At 40.3% G+C, this 17404-nt stretch overlaps 2 protein-coding genes across 6 annotated transcripts in view; both read right to left on the minus strand.

Moving 5' to 3' along the window:
• Positions 1-9207, minus strand: part of ical1 (islet cell autoantigen 1-like) — a 35834-nt gene extending 26627 nt beyond the window's left edge. The window contains exons 1-7 of one of the 5 annotated variants that reach the window (XM_066687552.1): positions 9108-9207; positions 8083-8116; positions 7669-7710; positions 6225-6396; positions 2865-2937; positions 1771-1894; positions 487-685 (exon numbers count right to left, since the gene is read on the minus strand). In XM_066687552.1, coding sequence (XP_066543649.1) covers positions 487-685; positions 1771-1894; positions 2865-2937; positions 6225-6396; positions 7669-7682 — 582 coding nt within the window. In that variant the 5' untranslated portion in view covers positions 7683-7710; positions 8083-8116; positions 9108-9207. Of the gene's footprint in view, positions 1-486; positions 686-1770; positions 1895-2864; positions 2938-3154; positions 3339-6224; positions 6397-7668; positions 7711-8082; positions 8117-8762; positions 9027-9107 lie in introns of those variants that run through there. The other 4 variants (XM_066687555.1, XM_066687553.1, XM_066687554.1 and 1 more) reach the window with 4 other exon arrangements.
• A 1728-nt stretch (positions 9208-10935) lies between these two features.
• On the minus strand, positions 10936-17209 carry wdr12 (WD repeat domain 12). The gene is made up of 13 exons (XM_066687367.1): positions 16982-17209; positions 16264-16358; positions 15162-15256; positions 14893-14999; positions 14653-14768; positions 14308-14462; positions 13894-13939; positions 13316-13401; positions 12995-13135; positions 12671-12776; positions 12397-12529; positions 12161-12233; positions 10936-11928 (listed from the first exon to the last, which is right to left on the minus strand). Exons 1-13 carry the CDS (start codon positions 17020-17022, stop codon positions 11851-11853), a joined length of 1272 nt encoding a protein of 423 aa, XP_066543464.1. The 5' UTR covers positions 17023-17209; the 3' UTR covers positions 10936-11850.
• Positions 17210-17404: the final 195 nt, after the last annotated feature.

Consider the following 17404-nt stretch of genomic DNA (forward strand, 5'->3'; position numbering starts at 1 on the left):
CTAGGAAAAATAGCCGTGATGGAACTGTGCTTACTCTAATAGCAGGGAAATGATTTAAATACCATCAGTGGTTTTCTATGCACTAGGAGGTCCAGTGTGCAGTGCAGCTGTGATCTTCCCCCACTAAAACAGAGTAAAAGTGCCTAGAAATGGAAACCAATGACAACCACCCCCTTTCTCCAGGGTAACAGTGCAGCCTACTGTCAAAGGCAGAACTGTGGTGCATTAGAAACAAAATATTACAAATTATTCCCCTTATCGAAGCAATTGAATCCTTTTCCTGGGTCTAACACAGGTGAGGAGATGAAGAGACCCTTACAAAACCTTACTGGGACTCTCCAGAACTAGGGTTGGGCACCTTAATAGACTACAGGCCCTGAGTGGAGACCAGTACACCATCATGCTCTCTTCAGTTTCCCCAAGCTGACCCTGGCGCCGTCTGTCCTTTCACCTGAAACCTCCCGGCACACCCCTCCTGCTGCTCACCTTCCTGAACTTCTCCAGCTGTTTGTAGGTGTCTGGGTCGAGCTCCTGTGACACGTCCTTCATCCAGAGCAGGGCGCCACGGTACTCCGTGCGAGCTTTCTCCATGCGCTCCACCGTGAGCAGGCTGTCGGAGATGGCCCGCCGCCGGAACGTCTCCACCTCCTGCTGCATGCGATGCAAGGGCGTGCACAGGGCCAGCCTGGAGACACAGGGGACGCAACAACACTGCACTGACACATGCTGGGCACACACACAGATAGACAGCACCCAGGGACAGAGCCTGACCACAGAGACTACACTGCTACACTTAAATAGTTTCACTCATACCACTCTACAATGTAACCTTTAACAAGATGCAGCTATTTTGCACTTTAAAATAATATGTATTTACTCCATGTCACATCATTAAGACTTGATTTAGATCTCTCCTCACACACCAGAACCCCAAGCGTTGGGAGAGTAATACTTAACTGGTCTATAAATAGATCAACAAACCCTGCAGCCAAATCTACACTAAAGAGAAAAAGTGCATTTGCTTTAACCAACAGGGTCTAGATCAATGTACATGTGAAGATTCTTTAGTTAATATGATGGAACAAATGTGTTGTCATCTGTACTTACAATCTGAGAATTCACTACTAGACAGTGCCGAGAGTGTGACAAGATGGAAGTGTCCATAATACCAAGTCCACCTTTCCCCCAGTAAGATAAAAATAATACAAAAGTATTATTTGCCAGCTACAACTACAAACTATGACATGGCCCTTTCATTTAATTTCTTCCAAACTTGGCTGGGTGGTCTTCTGTTGCAAGAGAAACAAAACAGGCTTTTCAATGGGAGTCCTGCTTCAAATAAACACAGATGAGCATTCACCTCTGTGCATTTCCAAGGGAAAAAGCTGAATGCTAGATTTGATTGCAGCTGTGCTAAAAGCATGTTCGTGCCACTGCAGCACATAAACACTTCACTTCCATTAGTGGAACTGCAACCTCTGTTTTCATTGGTCAAGAGGCTTCAAGGCCAAGGAGGAAGATACAAAGCACCTTAAATTAAAAAATATATAATAATCATAGTGGTTCTTTGTGTATTTTTTGGTTACATTTAGATTAACCAAAACATGCCTATCAGGCAGCAGATTTCAGATTTAAACAGGAAAATATTTTTCAGTTGGTATTTGAATCCATGTAATTGCCAAGAAAATCCCTCCTACTATAACCCACTGCCTGTGACGAGTGGAAGTCGAAGGGAAGGAGCTAATGAGTCAGGGAAGGAAATGGGCATACCTTTGCTTGGCAGAAGCGCAGAGAGCCTTGCTGGTGGCGTCCATCATGTTCCCCGCTTTGGTTTTGTCATGTTCGGCCTGGAATCGCAGAAACAACCCCAGCTCATTCTCCTCCTGGGACAGGTCTATCAAGGGAAGCAAAACGCAGAGAAAAATAAGCAAAAAGTCAGTAACAGGATGAGGAACTCAATGGTGAGCAGGGACAGATAAGGCAGCATCACCTGTCATGACTTGAGCACTGTATTAAACAGGTACACAGATCCAGATCTCACCTCGCTTAGAAGCAGATAAGTATCTGGTTAATTGGCAAACAAGTTCCCTTTTATTTGAAAGCACGTGTTGATTTCAGGAGCAGGTATCGATAGTGAAATCAATTTTCTTTAAAATTTCAAGTTAATGACTTTTCCACAATTTGCTTATAACCAAGTATAAATCCACAGAATGCATCAAATCTTTACAAACAAACTTGTGTTTGAGCAACAAATTTGCTATCCAAGCAATATATTTAAATAAATTAAATTCTATAGAAACCCATAAAATCTCAGGGGCCAGAGAGACCACTAAACAGACTGACAGTAATAGATAGTAAACAGGAATTTTACAGACCTTTGATCGCTCTTGGCAACAGCCCAGTATTCAGATACACTGCATTCAAAGTGCTCACTAAAGATCACTGAACTCTATCTGATCTCAAAATGGGGATCTGTCATTTTTTACAATGTACCCTGTTTTGTTCATTGGACAGAAATGAAAACAAACTCCCTCCATATTTTGTTTCACTTTTTTCAAGTATTGACAACACTGGTGAAACATTTTTGTATCCAGACTAATTTTACCGATTAGGCTACTTGTTTCCACGCAAGTTTAATAACATGGTACACACAAACATGGTACCATAGATATCAGCATATACAGCATTTTGGAATATGAATATTTCCGTTTTGCCAAGAATTTGACGAACTTCAAATACGAAATGGGCGTGTATTTTCTAAAACAGTAATTAAGAGCACTTTTATTTCAGAAAAATAAATAAAAAATACCTTTAAATGCAACCGTTATTCTTACTCTAAACTTTAATGAGACCAAGGTACTCACGAGTGATTCTCTGTTGGTACTTCTCAATTACTTTCAGAAGTTCTGTGCACGTCATCTGGACAGATCGAAAAAACTGGAAAACGGAAGGAAACATTATAAAATTAGTGAGGAAACAAAGTATAGTGTGGCACTGAGTAGTGGTCAGGCTTCTGGACTCTGGAGCGAAGGTTTGTGGGTTCAATCCCAGGTGGGGACACATGCTTTGATAGCATTATGGCTGACAATACTAAGGAATCACTACCTCTGTATGTGTAAGTCAGGGAGAGCAGACACATCAAAATTGTATCCACCTGTTTCTGTCTGAAACTTTGAAGCTGCGAGTTCCATTCCACCATAGACCACCACATGGCAGTGAAGAGATTCTAAATCAGAGGTTCTTAGTTCATAACTCCTTAGTGGTCTCAAATTGCTTGCAGTGCATCATGGGATGGTAGAACAGGAGACGGGGGTGGGGCTACATGGTTACTTGGAAATTCTGGAATCACAGCATTACATCAAATATTGTTCATGGGGATTATTATTATTATTTTTTTTTTTTAAGTGGGCAAAGATTATAAAAGAAAAAAAAATCCAAATGTACAAATACAGACTGGGATGAGTCATTCATTTCCTCCAGGATTAATTAGTAACAGCTGTCTAATGTTTGTTGTCTTTGAATCTGCTCTGCCCATTACCTCTTTTCACATTTAGCCGGGGGGAAGGATACGCCAGGCGGTGTGGTTTCCACTTCTCGGCCAAGGCGTTGATAAACAGAGTTAGGTACACATTCACATCAGTATAATCTTCAATCAAGTGGCAGCTGGTGGTTAATGTGTAACAGCAGCCGAATACCACCTTTTGTATGGTCAGGATTAACAAAAGGACCAAACACCCAACTTAAAACCTCGGACGGGAGGGCAAAATCTACTGCAACGGCAACAATAGCAACATATTGTGCTCTGTACACTTCCTAAGGTTCTGAATGAAGCTGGAAACACAGCAGCAACTACAACAATCACACCGCAATGCAGCCATCTCTGGGGTGGAAAGCGATAGCCATTTAATATGCCAACACACAAGGCCACAGCCAACCATGGAAACAGACTGGAAGGGAATGGGGGAGGAAACAGGCTTCGACTCGGGGCACAAAGGGAAACCAAAGCAAATCCAGTACAATAAAATCTGATCTGGCCAAAGGACAGGCAATAACAGCCCTGTCCTCACCCAAAGAAAGGGACCTTTCCTGGACCAGGCATGAATTAAACACTTGAAATCCCTTAAATTACAACTGCAGTTTCAGCTCTCTGGGAACAGTAATATTTGTATGTGCACCACTGACAGTCTCTTCCACAGAAACAGTGTTTGTTTGTGCCATTACATTAGATTATACCAGAAGTCAGAATCTTCCCCCGATGTGATACGTTAAAATTATCTGTCTCTGATTATTCATCTTTTCTGTAGCAGAAATAGCCCAAAGGCACAGCTACTGAACTTCCAATTGTGACACAAAAGGAGATCTTTCATCTTCACTCAAGACAAAACTCCTTTGGGTAACAACTTACTGAGCAGACCCCTGTGCCTGTGACTCCTGCACCTCTGCACAATATATGCATTTGTTTTTGAAGTTGAATTGGAATCGCAAATCACACATGCCTTCCATATGACCGTCCTACAGTAATCTGTCACTAGTCTCTCCAGGAAACATTAGCCAACTATCAGCAGTCAGATAAGAGCTCAATTTGATTTTCTGAGTAAATACATAAATATTTATTTATATACATATACACATACACACACACACATTCATACATACATGTATGTTCTGGTAGTTTGGTGGTCAGAACATGTTGTACAGTTCCCAAAATCTCTTGTAAACAGACATTTTGAAGGCATTTTCCTAAGAAAGGCCCCCCAGAACTGTCATTTTAAGCACTGGAAAAAAAATGTAGGGCGTCAAAATCCTGCAAAGACACTGGAGCTTAAATCTCATGCGTCAGTGGCAGAAACAGTCGTCTCCTACCAAAACAACCCTGTAAAACTATATCCAAGTCAATCCACAGACAAGCCTGTTAGATGTACAGCAGGAACAGGAAACTTCCAGCAAAATGATAGTGAATTGTGTATTTTTGGCCAATTTGTTCATCAATTCAACTCACATTATCTGATTTTATTGGAAATGAGAAACTGCACACCAGGTATATAGAAATTTTGACTCAATCCTATAGAGTGGTTTCAATTAAGTATGCTGCATTGAATAATGGAGAACTGTTAAGCAAAAAAAACAGTCCCCTGATAGTTGAACACTATACCAAGTCTAGAGTCACTGTAACAGGCTTAATTCACACACTGATACCCGTTACATACGGAACTAAGAAGCAATATGAAGGGTTTATCTAAAACACAGCTACAGAGGGGCCATTGTCATCTTATCTGTGATGTTCTGGTGTCAGCAGGCTGCAGTGATGGGGAAACAGATCTCCACAGTTTTCCTTTTTACAGCCTCATCAGTATTTTGTCCACTGACTCTTGAACGGAGCTCCTCAGAGAGAACGTAAGGAGATATTTCTCCTGTTCAAAACAAAATCACTCTTCAGTGATTGCCCAGGAGCAAGTCTTTGTTACTTTTTCACTTGAATCCAATGGAGAAGTGCATCTAATGTAGGTTAATCAATATAAAAGTGACATCAGCTGTCTTACCTGGGGTCATCCATTGAAAGGCATATTTTAGCCAAAACCAGAAACCCGTTATCTGGTCGCATTTTACTTTCTCTCACTACACTCCACATAGTCCTGATTTTATGTAATCAAGCAATAGAAATGGTGTTTCAGCCTTAAGGTCTGCATGATATTGCAGTTATCGTCACAGAAAAACAAAAGTTTTTATTCATCCTGTGGACTGGCAAGAGAAACAAAAAATAAAAAAAATAAAAATGCTACACCCATTTTGGTAATGCTGCACTAAGCACTTTAACCAATAGACTGGTGGTTTCTGGGAGTGGTACAGAATTACACAATTACACTGGATGAAATGTAACATCTGCAAATGTTTTCTAATGATCCTTCAGTGTTAAAATACTCCTTTCCACTTGACTGGTATAAGTTGGCCACTAATACACAAACAGGGAAACTAGTGTGATGTTTAAGCAGAGAATTAAGAGTCATAATGACCTATTATTAACTGTCCCCTGTGAATGATTTTAGTGAATGCTATTAACACAGAGTCAACGGTGCCAATATATAAACCAGTTGCGAGTTAATAATTCAGCGCTAATAGTTTGGTAATTGTACATTCACTAAACTGGCATTTGTGTACCTCAACATAAAGTGTAAGTTATGTGGCGGGAGTTCATAGTAAACAGGCCCAGTGTGTGGAAGGCTGACCTCCAGTTTGGCGTCCAGATCAGCATCAGAGGCCACTACATGCTCGTCCTCCTTCTTCCCCGTGGCTTTGATGAGGACCTGCTTGGTCTTCCAGAACTTCTTCTGCATGCGAGCCATCACAGAACTGTCCTCCCCCAGCACATCCCGGCCGCTGTACATGTCAGTGGAGTATCTGAGGAGAGCAGGACAGGAGTCAGTGAGGGTGTGGGTGTTCACAATATTCACATCTGGAGGGATAGGGACCAGGGATGGGCTTGTAAGAATGTCTAGTATTGATCAGAAACTATATTGGACTTATCCAAATTAATTAATTTTGGCACATACAGGGCATGTGCGTCTCTGACCATCTTAAGAAGTCCGATTTCCCTTGCCTCAACGCTCTCGGGGGATGAGGTAAACATATATTGATAACTAACCTTCCTGTTGTTTCTGAGAGTGGCTCCCAAGGTTACAGAAGTGGTGCAGTGGAATTGTAGCAAAGGGTTTGACAGATCTACTCATTAGATTTATTCATGATTATTCAGTAGCCAATATAATCTGTTAGCCTTGCATATGAAATCAGTCATCGATTCCTCCAAATCATGCCCATTGCTCTTTGTTTTCTTTGTTTTGTCATAACCGATAAATGGCCACACCCATTTTCCTTCGGGGGATCTTCCACATCTCCATCACCTGTTTCTCTATATTATTTTATTACCATTCACTGTGGTCTCCTTACACATCACATTTCATACAGGCTAAGCTTGAGAGCACCAACTAAATTACACACAGCATGTATAGTCTATTTCCCAGAGTGTTTGATTACAGTTAACAGTCTATTTGTTGGTTTCTCACTTTGACAATCATTTCAATTGCATGTAAAGCAACTTACAGTTTGCCAGAATAACATTAGGAAAAATAACATTTTTATATATTCATAATTGGAATACATGAACACATTAGTGATAAGCTAATAGTTGTTTTAACTGTGTAATTATAATAAAAACATTGTCCTACTCTATACTTCCTAGATCTCACTCTTGACTGGTTTTGCATCAGTGTATAGCTTTCTCTCTCTATACCAACCCCCTGTATAATGACTGTACTCTTCACAGCTTAATGAGGGAAGAATGTAATAATAATAGTCAGGCTGACAATTTTATCCAAATCAATTTACAGAACCAAGGGTTCGAGTTATACATCAATTGTTGCTACTGTTGCTGCCGAGTCATTTACAGCAGGATCTATGTCTCAAGACAGCTGGATGGGTATAGTGGTGGTACGAAATGGTTTATTTCTATTTTGGGGTCAAAGTAAAGTACACTTAACAATAAAGGGATTCTTGTTGTAAACTGAGTGGTGGATAAATCAGATTATCAGGTGAACCTGCAGGAAAATCAGCATATTTTAGAGCAAGATTACAGTGAAAGTCTACCAGAAACATGGTAGTGACACACATACATACCCGTAGTGATTCATTTTCACCGTGAATTTCCTTCTTTAATGTCTGCAAAAAGAAAAAGTAGTATGAATGACACATGAACACACATCTTCACACACTTCAAGTGACAACAACTAACAACACTAGGTGACTTCAGTTTAATAAATAGTATAGACTAAATGCATGCATGTCTTCTCTGAGTTTATTGAACAGTAGTCTAGAGTAAAATGCAAGTTTCCAGTTAAACGGGGTGTGTAAACCTTAGACTAAATGCAGTCATTTCAGACCCTGCTGTAATCCAGTCCTTGGGTCGCTGGTGGTTTCTATCCTATAATATAATGTATTGCTCAGTAACCTACAACACCTGCGAATACATTTACAACCAAAACAGCATTTCTTTTGTATTCAAACCGCTTCATAAAACATGAATAAACTTACCTACAAAGGTGGGTGTCTTTACATTACGATCTTCCTAAAAAAAATATATATAAATAAATTATATATATATATATATATATATATATAAAGGGCCATAGTCTTACATATCGAATAAAAACTTAAAATGTGCTGTGATTCATAGTATGAAGTGGTACTGAAAAGCAATTCGATACCCAAACTGTATTTTTAAAAAGTAATAGGTATGCATGCATACATTGTATGTTGTTTTCCACCAACGGAAAGTCGTAAGAAAACATATGGTTGTACTAAACGACACCGCATCCCATTTCCCAGCTGGATTGCACGGAGACCTACATTACGGCAACACTAAGTAACGACACAGAGACAAACTGCATACAAAGCAGGAGACATTTTAACACAAATACCGTATATAGGTAATCTTGAATGACACGTTAATAATGTTGATCCCATCGCAAGGAAGCATCCCGCCCGGATGAGGCGCCGCTCGCAGCAGAGTGATGTAACCTGCCTCCCGCAAACCAGCCGGGCAACTCCGACAGCGAGGCAGGAAAGCCCGGTGACAATAACAGGCCTCTCTTACAATATATACATTTCACTTACAGTGGTATCTATCACATTTCACTGTCAAGCGTTAAGTTCACAGGCTCTGTCATTACCAGCTGTAATAAACCCGTATAAAACCCCGACTGTTTATTTACCGTTCACCACCCATTTTCTCAGGTCGCTTCAGCAGCAGTACATGCAGGGACACCTGACATTGCAATACAATAGCCGTCACTGTGGGTTTGGCTCTAACTTATAGTCCATGAAATACAAAATTACAATAAATCGCTATCCTTCGGGTTTCGGTCAGTACAATAGCGCTGTGTATTCATAGCAGGACAGCATAGCTTGCGTTCCGCACGGTTTCTTCTTATCATAACAAACACGACCGCGGGTACACGATCTTCCATCCTACATCATTATTTACACATCACAACATATGTGTTTCCAATATATGCTTTGCAAATATTAATCTCCGGCTAATCGATGTTAATATGTACCTGCTGAAGGCTGGGTATCCCGTCTCCGCCGGCTCCAGGATGTGCAGTGGCGCCGTTCAGCCGCGCCGGCAGGGGGAGCCCGAGTCCGCCGGCCGCACTGGAACAGGTGATTATGGCGCGAAGGATGCAATGGGCTTTGGGATGGGTTTCCAGCGGATTTGTTTTATTAATTATAAGACATAACGGCACAACATTTAGCATTGTAATTTAACCCCTAATCCTGACATTTAAAATCCAAATGAGCCAAAGAGACACTGTTTGTCCTAAAACATAACCAAGTACACACAACACAGTTTGTTGGAAGTCCCTTGCACTTTTTCACATTTTGAACTTTTTTTCCTTTTCATTAACGCAGCCTACTCAAGACAGATGCAAGATTTTTTTTTAATGTCTTAATTAGAAAAGTATCACCCCCTTGGGTCAATGCTTGATAGATCCACCATTGTCAGCAATTACAGCTGCTGCTCTTTTGGGGCAAGTCTTGATCAAGTTTGTACATCTGGAATTGTGCAATATTTGCCCATTTCTCTTGGCAAAATTGTTTGAACAATTGAAGTGTTTTATGTTTGATAAATGGCTTCCTTCTTGCCACTCTTCCACACAGGCCAGATTTGTGGAGTACCGGAGCTACTGTTGACACCATCTCCCATCTCAGCCATGCAGCGCTGTAGGTCTCGGAGTTGTCACTGGCCTCCTGGTGGCTTCTCTGACCAATGCCATTCTTACCCGGCTGCTCAGATCGGGAGGACGACCAGCTCGAAGCAGATTCTGGTTGGTGCCGTATACCTTCCACTTCGTAGTGATCGACTTGACTCTGCTCCAAGGGATAATCAGTGTGTTTGAAATCTTTTTATACACCTCCTCTGATCTGAGATCCCGGAGTTGTTTTGAAAACGTATTGGTCTTCATGGTAGTATCTTTGCTCTGATTACACTACCCAAGTATTCAGTAGGACCTTAGAGACAGGCGTATTGAATCTGAAATCATTTAAACCACTTTTATTGCACAAAGATAGACTCTGATAGACTTTTCTCCACATTAAAAGTGTAGAGTAGGTTGTGTAGATCAAATGAAAATTATTAAAACAGTTGAAATGCATCAATTTCAATTTCAGCCTGTAACACAACAAAATGTGGAACAAGTCCAAGGGGGGTGAATACTGCCTATATAGCCACTGTAATGTGTGATTTACAATCCTAAAATTTAGAAACACCTTAGAAGTAATATAAACATTTTTGTAAGTTGACCACATTGGAATACATGCTGGTAACGGTGATATTATTGCACTATTTAAGAAGACTCACAACAGGTTTTAAAAAGTTATTTACATTAAAAAAGTACCTTATATTGCCTAGCAGCAGTTAATCACTTATATAAAACGAGTGAGTTTTAATGTTCAGTACATTTATTTCAGTTAAAGGGCAAATGTAAAAGCCTGTGCTGAACTTGTAGAGCTGGTCAGAGTGCAAGTATTAAAGTGACTCAACTTGGAAAAATGGTTGCCAATCAGTTTTTTCAGCAACTATGAACTACACTTCACCAAATTTTACATATTGGGGTGATTCTTTATTACAAAATGTATGTTTCTTTCTGGTTTCAGAGACATATACAACATACTTGCAATCACACAAGCAAGAGCAAATATATGCTTGTTCCAGTTGTAAAATAATTTGTTATAAAAGTTTACACAATGGATAATTTAAGATCTGTAATAAACAAAAACATCAAAAACTTGAATACAGTTTGTATTACTCTTTAGTTATTTCACAGATGGAAATGTGTGATCACCCTGCAAGCTGTTATTATAAAAGCAATATAATTATACCAGCAGTTTTGATATTTTATTTAAAAACAACCAGTGGAAAGGGGCTGCATACAGAAAACGCAGATGAAGAGTCTGGGTGAGAACCAAAAGAAAAGGATTATGAAGGCCACAAAAAAATAATAATAGGAAAACAATCTGTTTAAAATACAAATCTTTACAAATGCACTGTTCCAAAATACAATTTACAGCATACATAGTTTCCTTGACTAAAACTGCAAACATCCCATCTCTCTATGCATTTTGACATTTCATGCAATCTTACACATGCAGTTCTACATTTCTGACCACAGTATAAAAATACATTCCAATCATGGTGCAGTAAGCATGCAATAAATATGTAGGATGCAGATTAATCTACCATTGATGCTTTGCAAATAGAGTCCACCTTCAAGACCAATACAGAAACTACAATTTAATTTCAACCAAAAATATCAATGCATCCTATCCGATCCTGCAATTGTCTTGACAAGTGAAGCAATGACTTACTAACTTAACTCAATCCTTTAAAGCTTGGCAATTGTGACACTTTTAAAATGCACTGTGAAAATGTGATTGTCTACTATTACTAGCGTGTTAGAGACTTATCAGTAATACAATAACATAAGACAAGACCCATCTCTATCACTACGTTTATAACTGACCGCATACACAGCTAGTCTTGAATCTTTATACATTTCTTGGATGCAGGAATGCTTCAGAAATTGTGTGAACAACACAATGCACCATTATAGAGGTGTTGATAAAGGAAAAAAAAAAAACTGTGCTGTAATGAGAACAGTAAAGTAGTAAAATAATAAAAAAAAAGGCTGGCCAGTCCATAGGTCTAATTTTTAGAAGGGTCTTTATCAGGTTGAGCAGCAGACAGTCCAGTCAAAAGGCTCTTCTCAGTAGGGTGGTGAGGAGAAAGACAGAGCAACTTTAGGCTCCATCATCTGAGCTATATGCTGAATACCTGTAGGTGTATAGCTTGTTGTCTGCCCCTCCACTCAGGAGCAACTAGAGAGTAAAAGAAACGATTGTTAGAGAGCAATAACTCGGGATCATTCAATAACAGATGGGATCACAAAGTTACTACCAACCAAACTTGCACGATGTGGTGAATTTAAGGTCTGTACATGTGCCAATGTCCAGCGGGATAGAGAAGTACACTAGAAATGCTGGAAGTGCAAATAAATCTCCTTACTAGGAAGATGGTGCTCCCAAGAAGAACAATATCAAAGCTACTCACCCCTGTTTCAGTCCAGTCCACACAGAGGACCTTGTCTTCGTGAGCAGCCAAGTCATACAGAGGAGCCTTACAACTGGAGAGACAATGCGTTTAAAACCAAAAGCACAAAATGTGATCGATGCACAACACAGGCACTGCATTTATTAATTTATCTGTGAAAAATGTGCAGACGGTTTTATTAAAAGGGCTTCTCTTAATAGAATATACAACTCTTATTTAAAGCAGTGCTAACATACCTCCTCGTGTCCCAGAGCTTCACAACGTTGTCCAGGGAGCCAGATATGAGCTGCTGTTCCTGCGTGGGGGACCACTTGACCGCCGTCACCCAGCCATAGTGGGAGGTGAGCGAGAGCAGCACGAGGGAGCCATCTGGCAAAGACAGAAGAGGTAAGAGGGGAAATGGCACACTACCCAAGTCTATGAAGTTGTGCTTCTGGAATGGGTCAAAGAGGCAGACTAAAGAGAAAAAAAAGCGCAGAAAACATTTTTAAAAAGGAAATTAGTGGTCACCTTTAGAGCGAGGGTCCCACAGGCGGATGTGTCTGTCTGCACTGCCCGAGGCCAGTCTTCTACACAGCGGGGAGTAGGACACACAGTTGAACACCTTGCTGCCCGTCTGCAACCAAACAATTCACAGGACAGAGCTGTTAAGACTGAAATTAGCTGCGGAGTGAAGTGGAGTAGCGGTTAGGGCTCTGGAGTGGAGGGTCACAGGGAACTGCTGAGAGTTGAGAGGCAGCCTGACAAGCCTGAACACACTGTCCCTCTACTTCTAACCGTGATCCCCGGAGACACACATACATGTACAAACAAAGAAGAACAATGGCAACTCACCAATGTAGACTTGAGTCCTCCGGTCTCTGCATCCCATACTTTGATAGTGTGATCCCAGGATGCACTGCAGATCTCCTCTGTGTCAGACCACAGCACCGAGGAGACGGCCTCGTTGTGCCCGGACAGAGTCATCAGAGGAGTCTGGGAAGGAAACAAGACTTTCACACAACAGAACACCTCCACACCTGCCCTGGGGGAGGACAGGACAGACCGTACTCTACTTAGTTCCAGAATATCTCTGACATCCTTCCGAAAAACAATTAAACAAATACATAACATTTGAGACTGAAAACATGCACAGCCTTCATCTGAAACACTCACCCGCGTCAGACCCATCTGTTCAGTTTTCTGCTTTTTCCGCGGCCTGTTTGGTGGCTCTTCAATTTCGTCTTCTTCATCTGTGGGAACTGTAGCCAAAGAAACCAAACAATAAATACAGATGAAGATGCTAAATACTTGCTAAAAACGAAACAAAACCGTAAGAGCTCTGACGTCCATACTTAGTAGAAACAATTAATCCTTCATTTTAGCCGAGAGGAAAATGCATTTGATAGGTAACGGCAACAGGAAATGTAGTAATCATTTTCATTTCACCATCCAAGTCACAAACAGTCTGATACCATTCTGCCAAAGATTTGTATTGTATTAGTTGGCAGGTTATTTCACTCAAATCAAAGTTAGTATTTTAATTCTAATGAATGAATGCAATTCAGACCATTAGAGAGTTCAACAATATGCAGTCTTGCAGTTATTCTTCCATTTCAATTGTTAAGCACCCCAGTCAAAGTCAATAATCCCCTCCTAACTGCTTTCACTTTAGAAGGAAGGCTTGGCTGAAAAATGTAGGTCTCCCAATTTCAACACTAATATTATTAATTAAAATAAAATAAAAACAGTACCTGCAGACCAGATTTTCAGCATTTTATCCCAAGAACCACTGCAGAACTAAGGAGAAGAAATAATATCAAAGTTTCGTTTATATCAAAATGAAAACTATATTATTTAACACCAGTTTAGTGTAGGTAAATAAAAACACTTCTCTAAACTCAATTGTGTAATTCTGGCAGGACACATATTGACACAACCTCTTTTCTATCCAGCATTTCCAGTTATTTTATGCCCCAATATGGCACCACTACTTGTGCTCCCATCACAGAAACCACTGTCACTAATGGTTATGGTAAACATTGCTTCATGTAGAAGGTCCCGAACATCTAGACGTGACTAATCTGGATTGGAGTAGGAACCCTCAAGATGTTAGGCATGCCTCTGCAATTAAATCGACCTAAAGACCAATGGAGTAGCTAGCTTACCTTGGTCCTGGTGCTGTCCACGGCGACGCTCTCCACGCTGCCCGCATGGCCCCGGCAGCAGTGCCTGGCCTTCACCTTGTTCCTCTCCGAGTTCCACTCCCAGAGCACCACGGTCTGATCCATGGAGGCGGTGAGGAGCAGGGAGCACAGCCCGTCTGGAACAAAGAGCAACAAGAGCTTCAGTCAGCCTAGGCTTCTATACCAGGTTGACTCCTGAGTAAAGCCATTACTAACTTTGGACAATCAGGCCAAAGACATTTATTGTGGAGATGGTCTGCTTGTTACCGAGTTATTTATTTCTATTGCTAAACTAAGCGACGCAATTTGACGGCACTCCACGCTTACCTCTCTTAATCCAGGCCACATCTTTCACCACCTCTGTGTGTCCGCCGATAGTCATGACTGCCTTTCCTTCCAGAGACCAGATCCGAGCTGTTTTATCATAGGAGCCTGATAAGATCCTAAAGCAGAAACATGAACAAATAAAACACCGGCATTAACTACCACATAAAGAATAGTTCACCACAGGAGTCTGGCCGTGATCAGACAGGCTCTGGGCACGTCTGTGACTTCAGCAGCTCTCACCATTCGCTGTCCGCCTCCACCGCGCTGATCCAGTCATCATGCATCACGCACTCCTCAGGCTGGGGGGCCGTGCACTTCTCCACATACTCGATCTCAACCACTTCTTCCTGAAACACACGCAGACCACGTCACACTCCCGCTACATTCAGAGAGGCTCAGCATGAGAACACGGAGCTTGTACAGCAAAAAATCTATTTAGAAAAGTAGTTTTATGAACTTTTATGAACTATTTCAACACACCCATATTTTATTGAATCAAGTAACATTACCGTAGAAATGCTTTCTGTATCCATGTGGGTGACCAGAGACAGCCGAAGGAACTGGCCCTTGATGAGGAAATCAAACTCCACGTGTTTGTGATCCTCTGTAATGACAAAGAGTTACTTTTCTGAATTCCTGAAGAAAGCTGTGCTCACAGTAGAAGTTGTGTTTTACATAAACAGCTGCAGAAAATACTGTAAAATGCATATTTATCATTTTTAGTAAGTTATAGTTTGTTTTTTTCACTAGGTAAGTACAAGTATGACAATAAAATAAAACTAAAAGTGAAGCAAACTTATTGACTGCAAAGAAGTCCTTAGAAGGGTACATGATCTATCCCGACTGAGTACATTCACATGCTCTGTAATTTCTCACAATTGCTATTGTGTATCTAAAGGTTGCCTTTTGAAGCTGAAGTCACAAGGATGTTCAAGAATCTATTTGGAACACTGTATTATGGAAGAATTGCCAAATAATTATACCCTCTGTTGTGAATATGTATTTCTCTACATCTTTCATTTTTTTAATGTACCCGATTGACAGTTTTTTTGTCTTCAGACAGTGTAGTTTCCTCATCTACAGTTTAACATTACATATCAGAGCAGAACGCTTCAGGAGTAGATTTGACAGATTTGTATATCTTATTTGTTTCTCTACCTTAGTAACCCAGAGAGAATATGAGTTTAGGAACACTATGACAGAGGTTTAACCACCATGTGCAAAGATCGCATTCCAGTCTGAAGGTTAGCAGGTATGACATTGAGCTTAAATGTCTAATGTCTATCTGATACAAGATGAAGATCACAATAAGCGAACAATCTTGTAAATGTAAAAAGGTCAGGTGAAATTCTAGAATCGGTATAAAATGTTGTGAATCAAAACAAGTTCACTTTTCCTACCAGTGTAACAAACAAGCCCAGTTTAGAACATGTGTGAATAACACATCTGCAACACAACATACACCAGACAACACCTGCCCTTAGCCTACCTTAGGCGGACTCAGTGTAGAAAAATAAAGCATCTGAGGGCTTACAATTATCAAATTATTTTTTTAAGAATACTGGATTCAGCATTTGAAGGTATTCCATGTTATATAGACTAGGACATTACCATGTTTAGCTTCCAGCAGTTTGTTGATGACATTGCTCAGGTCCGAAACTTCTGAAGAGGCTGGGATTGAAAATGGCACATCATCTACTGAATACCTTCAAGACATAACATATTGGTTAGAAATCCATGAAGTGTAAGCGTGTGGCCTTGTATTTGAATATGTATTTGCACAATGAAACTTCACAGAAAGAAAGAAAACGAAAACACATTTTCAGAAGTCCAGTTGAAAATGTATACATGCATTATTCTAGAATGACAAATGTCTCCACTGCATGACATAAATCAACCCAGCCCAGCTGAAACTGCAGGAAAGCCGAAAACAAAGCAGTACATTTTTTAATTTTTGATTATGTCGCAGGCAAACATGTAAACGTTTGTTACCTGCTAATGTGAGAATAGCTTTCCTATTATTTAGGGAGTACAACTATAACACAACACAGTACAGAAAACTACAGTAGCTGCATGTCTCATCAATGAACTACAGCATGTGGCATTAGAAGACTTAAATTGCAATTAGATGTTAAACTCGTGTTGGGAGAAAAACATGTTTGCATGGTTTCTGAATTATTTTTGTAAACAGCACCCGTATGGTCATGTTTCTACTAACAAACTAAAGCTATCCGTGATTAAACGTGACATTATTAAGCTGATTACCGGTATTTTATTTATATCCTGATATAGCGACAGAAGAACAAGCATTACTTGCCAGCGTACTTACTTTTTGTTTTCTGTGAAGAACCTGGCTTGTAACTGAGACATTTTGACAGCCTTAACGTACTTGTTTTTGATTATAAATGCCTTTTGATTATTTCCCGAAGTTCTCAATCCACTGTAAAACTAAATACAACCCACCATGCGTCTCCCTAACCAGCATGCGTTGTGCTGCTAGTACTTCGTGTCAATCGCAGAGAAACCGATTTCAGCCCGAGCCATCGATTAGTCAGGTCTTGCGCTAAAGAAAGCGCGTTTTAATTTTATTGTAGATTTTCTTTTTCCGATCTGTCATTTGAAATCAGTCTTTTTAAAATAATCAATAATTCAATGTGACATGACTTCTCAATTTATTAGATACGTTATTACTGACTTAGCAACTTAAACTAAAGCTTTTCTTCGACTCGTTCTGTTGTGTCCTAATTTGACG

This window comes from Amia ocellicauda, chromosome 16, assembly GCF_036373705.1.
Source record: "Amia ocellicauda isolate fAmiCal2 chromosome 16, fAmiCal2.hap1, whole genome shotgun sequence".
Lineage (NCBI taxonomy): Eukaryota > Metazoa > Chordata > Actinopteri > Amiiformes > Amiidae > Amia > Amia ocellicauda.

What these genes read in the sequence shown, in the direction of transcription:
- wdr12 (XM_066687367.1), bottom strand. Translation starts at nt 17,022, where the DNA reads ATGTCTCAGTTACAAGCCAGGTTCTTCACAGAAAACAAAAA. An exon ending in TTCTTCACAGAAAACAAAAA is followed by an intron (nt 16,359 to 16,981) that starts GTAAGTACGCTG and finishes TATGTCTTGAAG; the next exon opens with GTATTCAGTAGATGATGTGC. An exon ending in AAGCTCTGGGACACGAGGAG is followed by an intron (nt 12,234 to 12,396) that starts GTATGTTAGCAC and finishes TTGTCTCTCCAG; the next exon opens with TTGTAAGGCTCCTCTGTATG.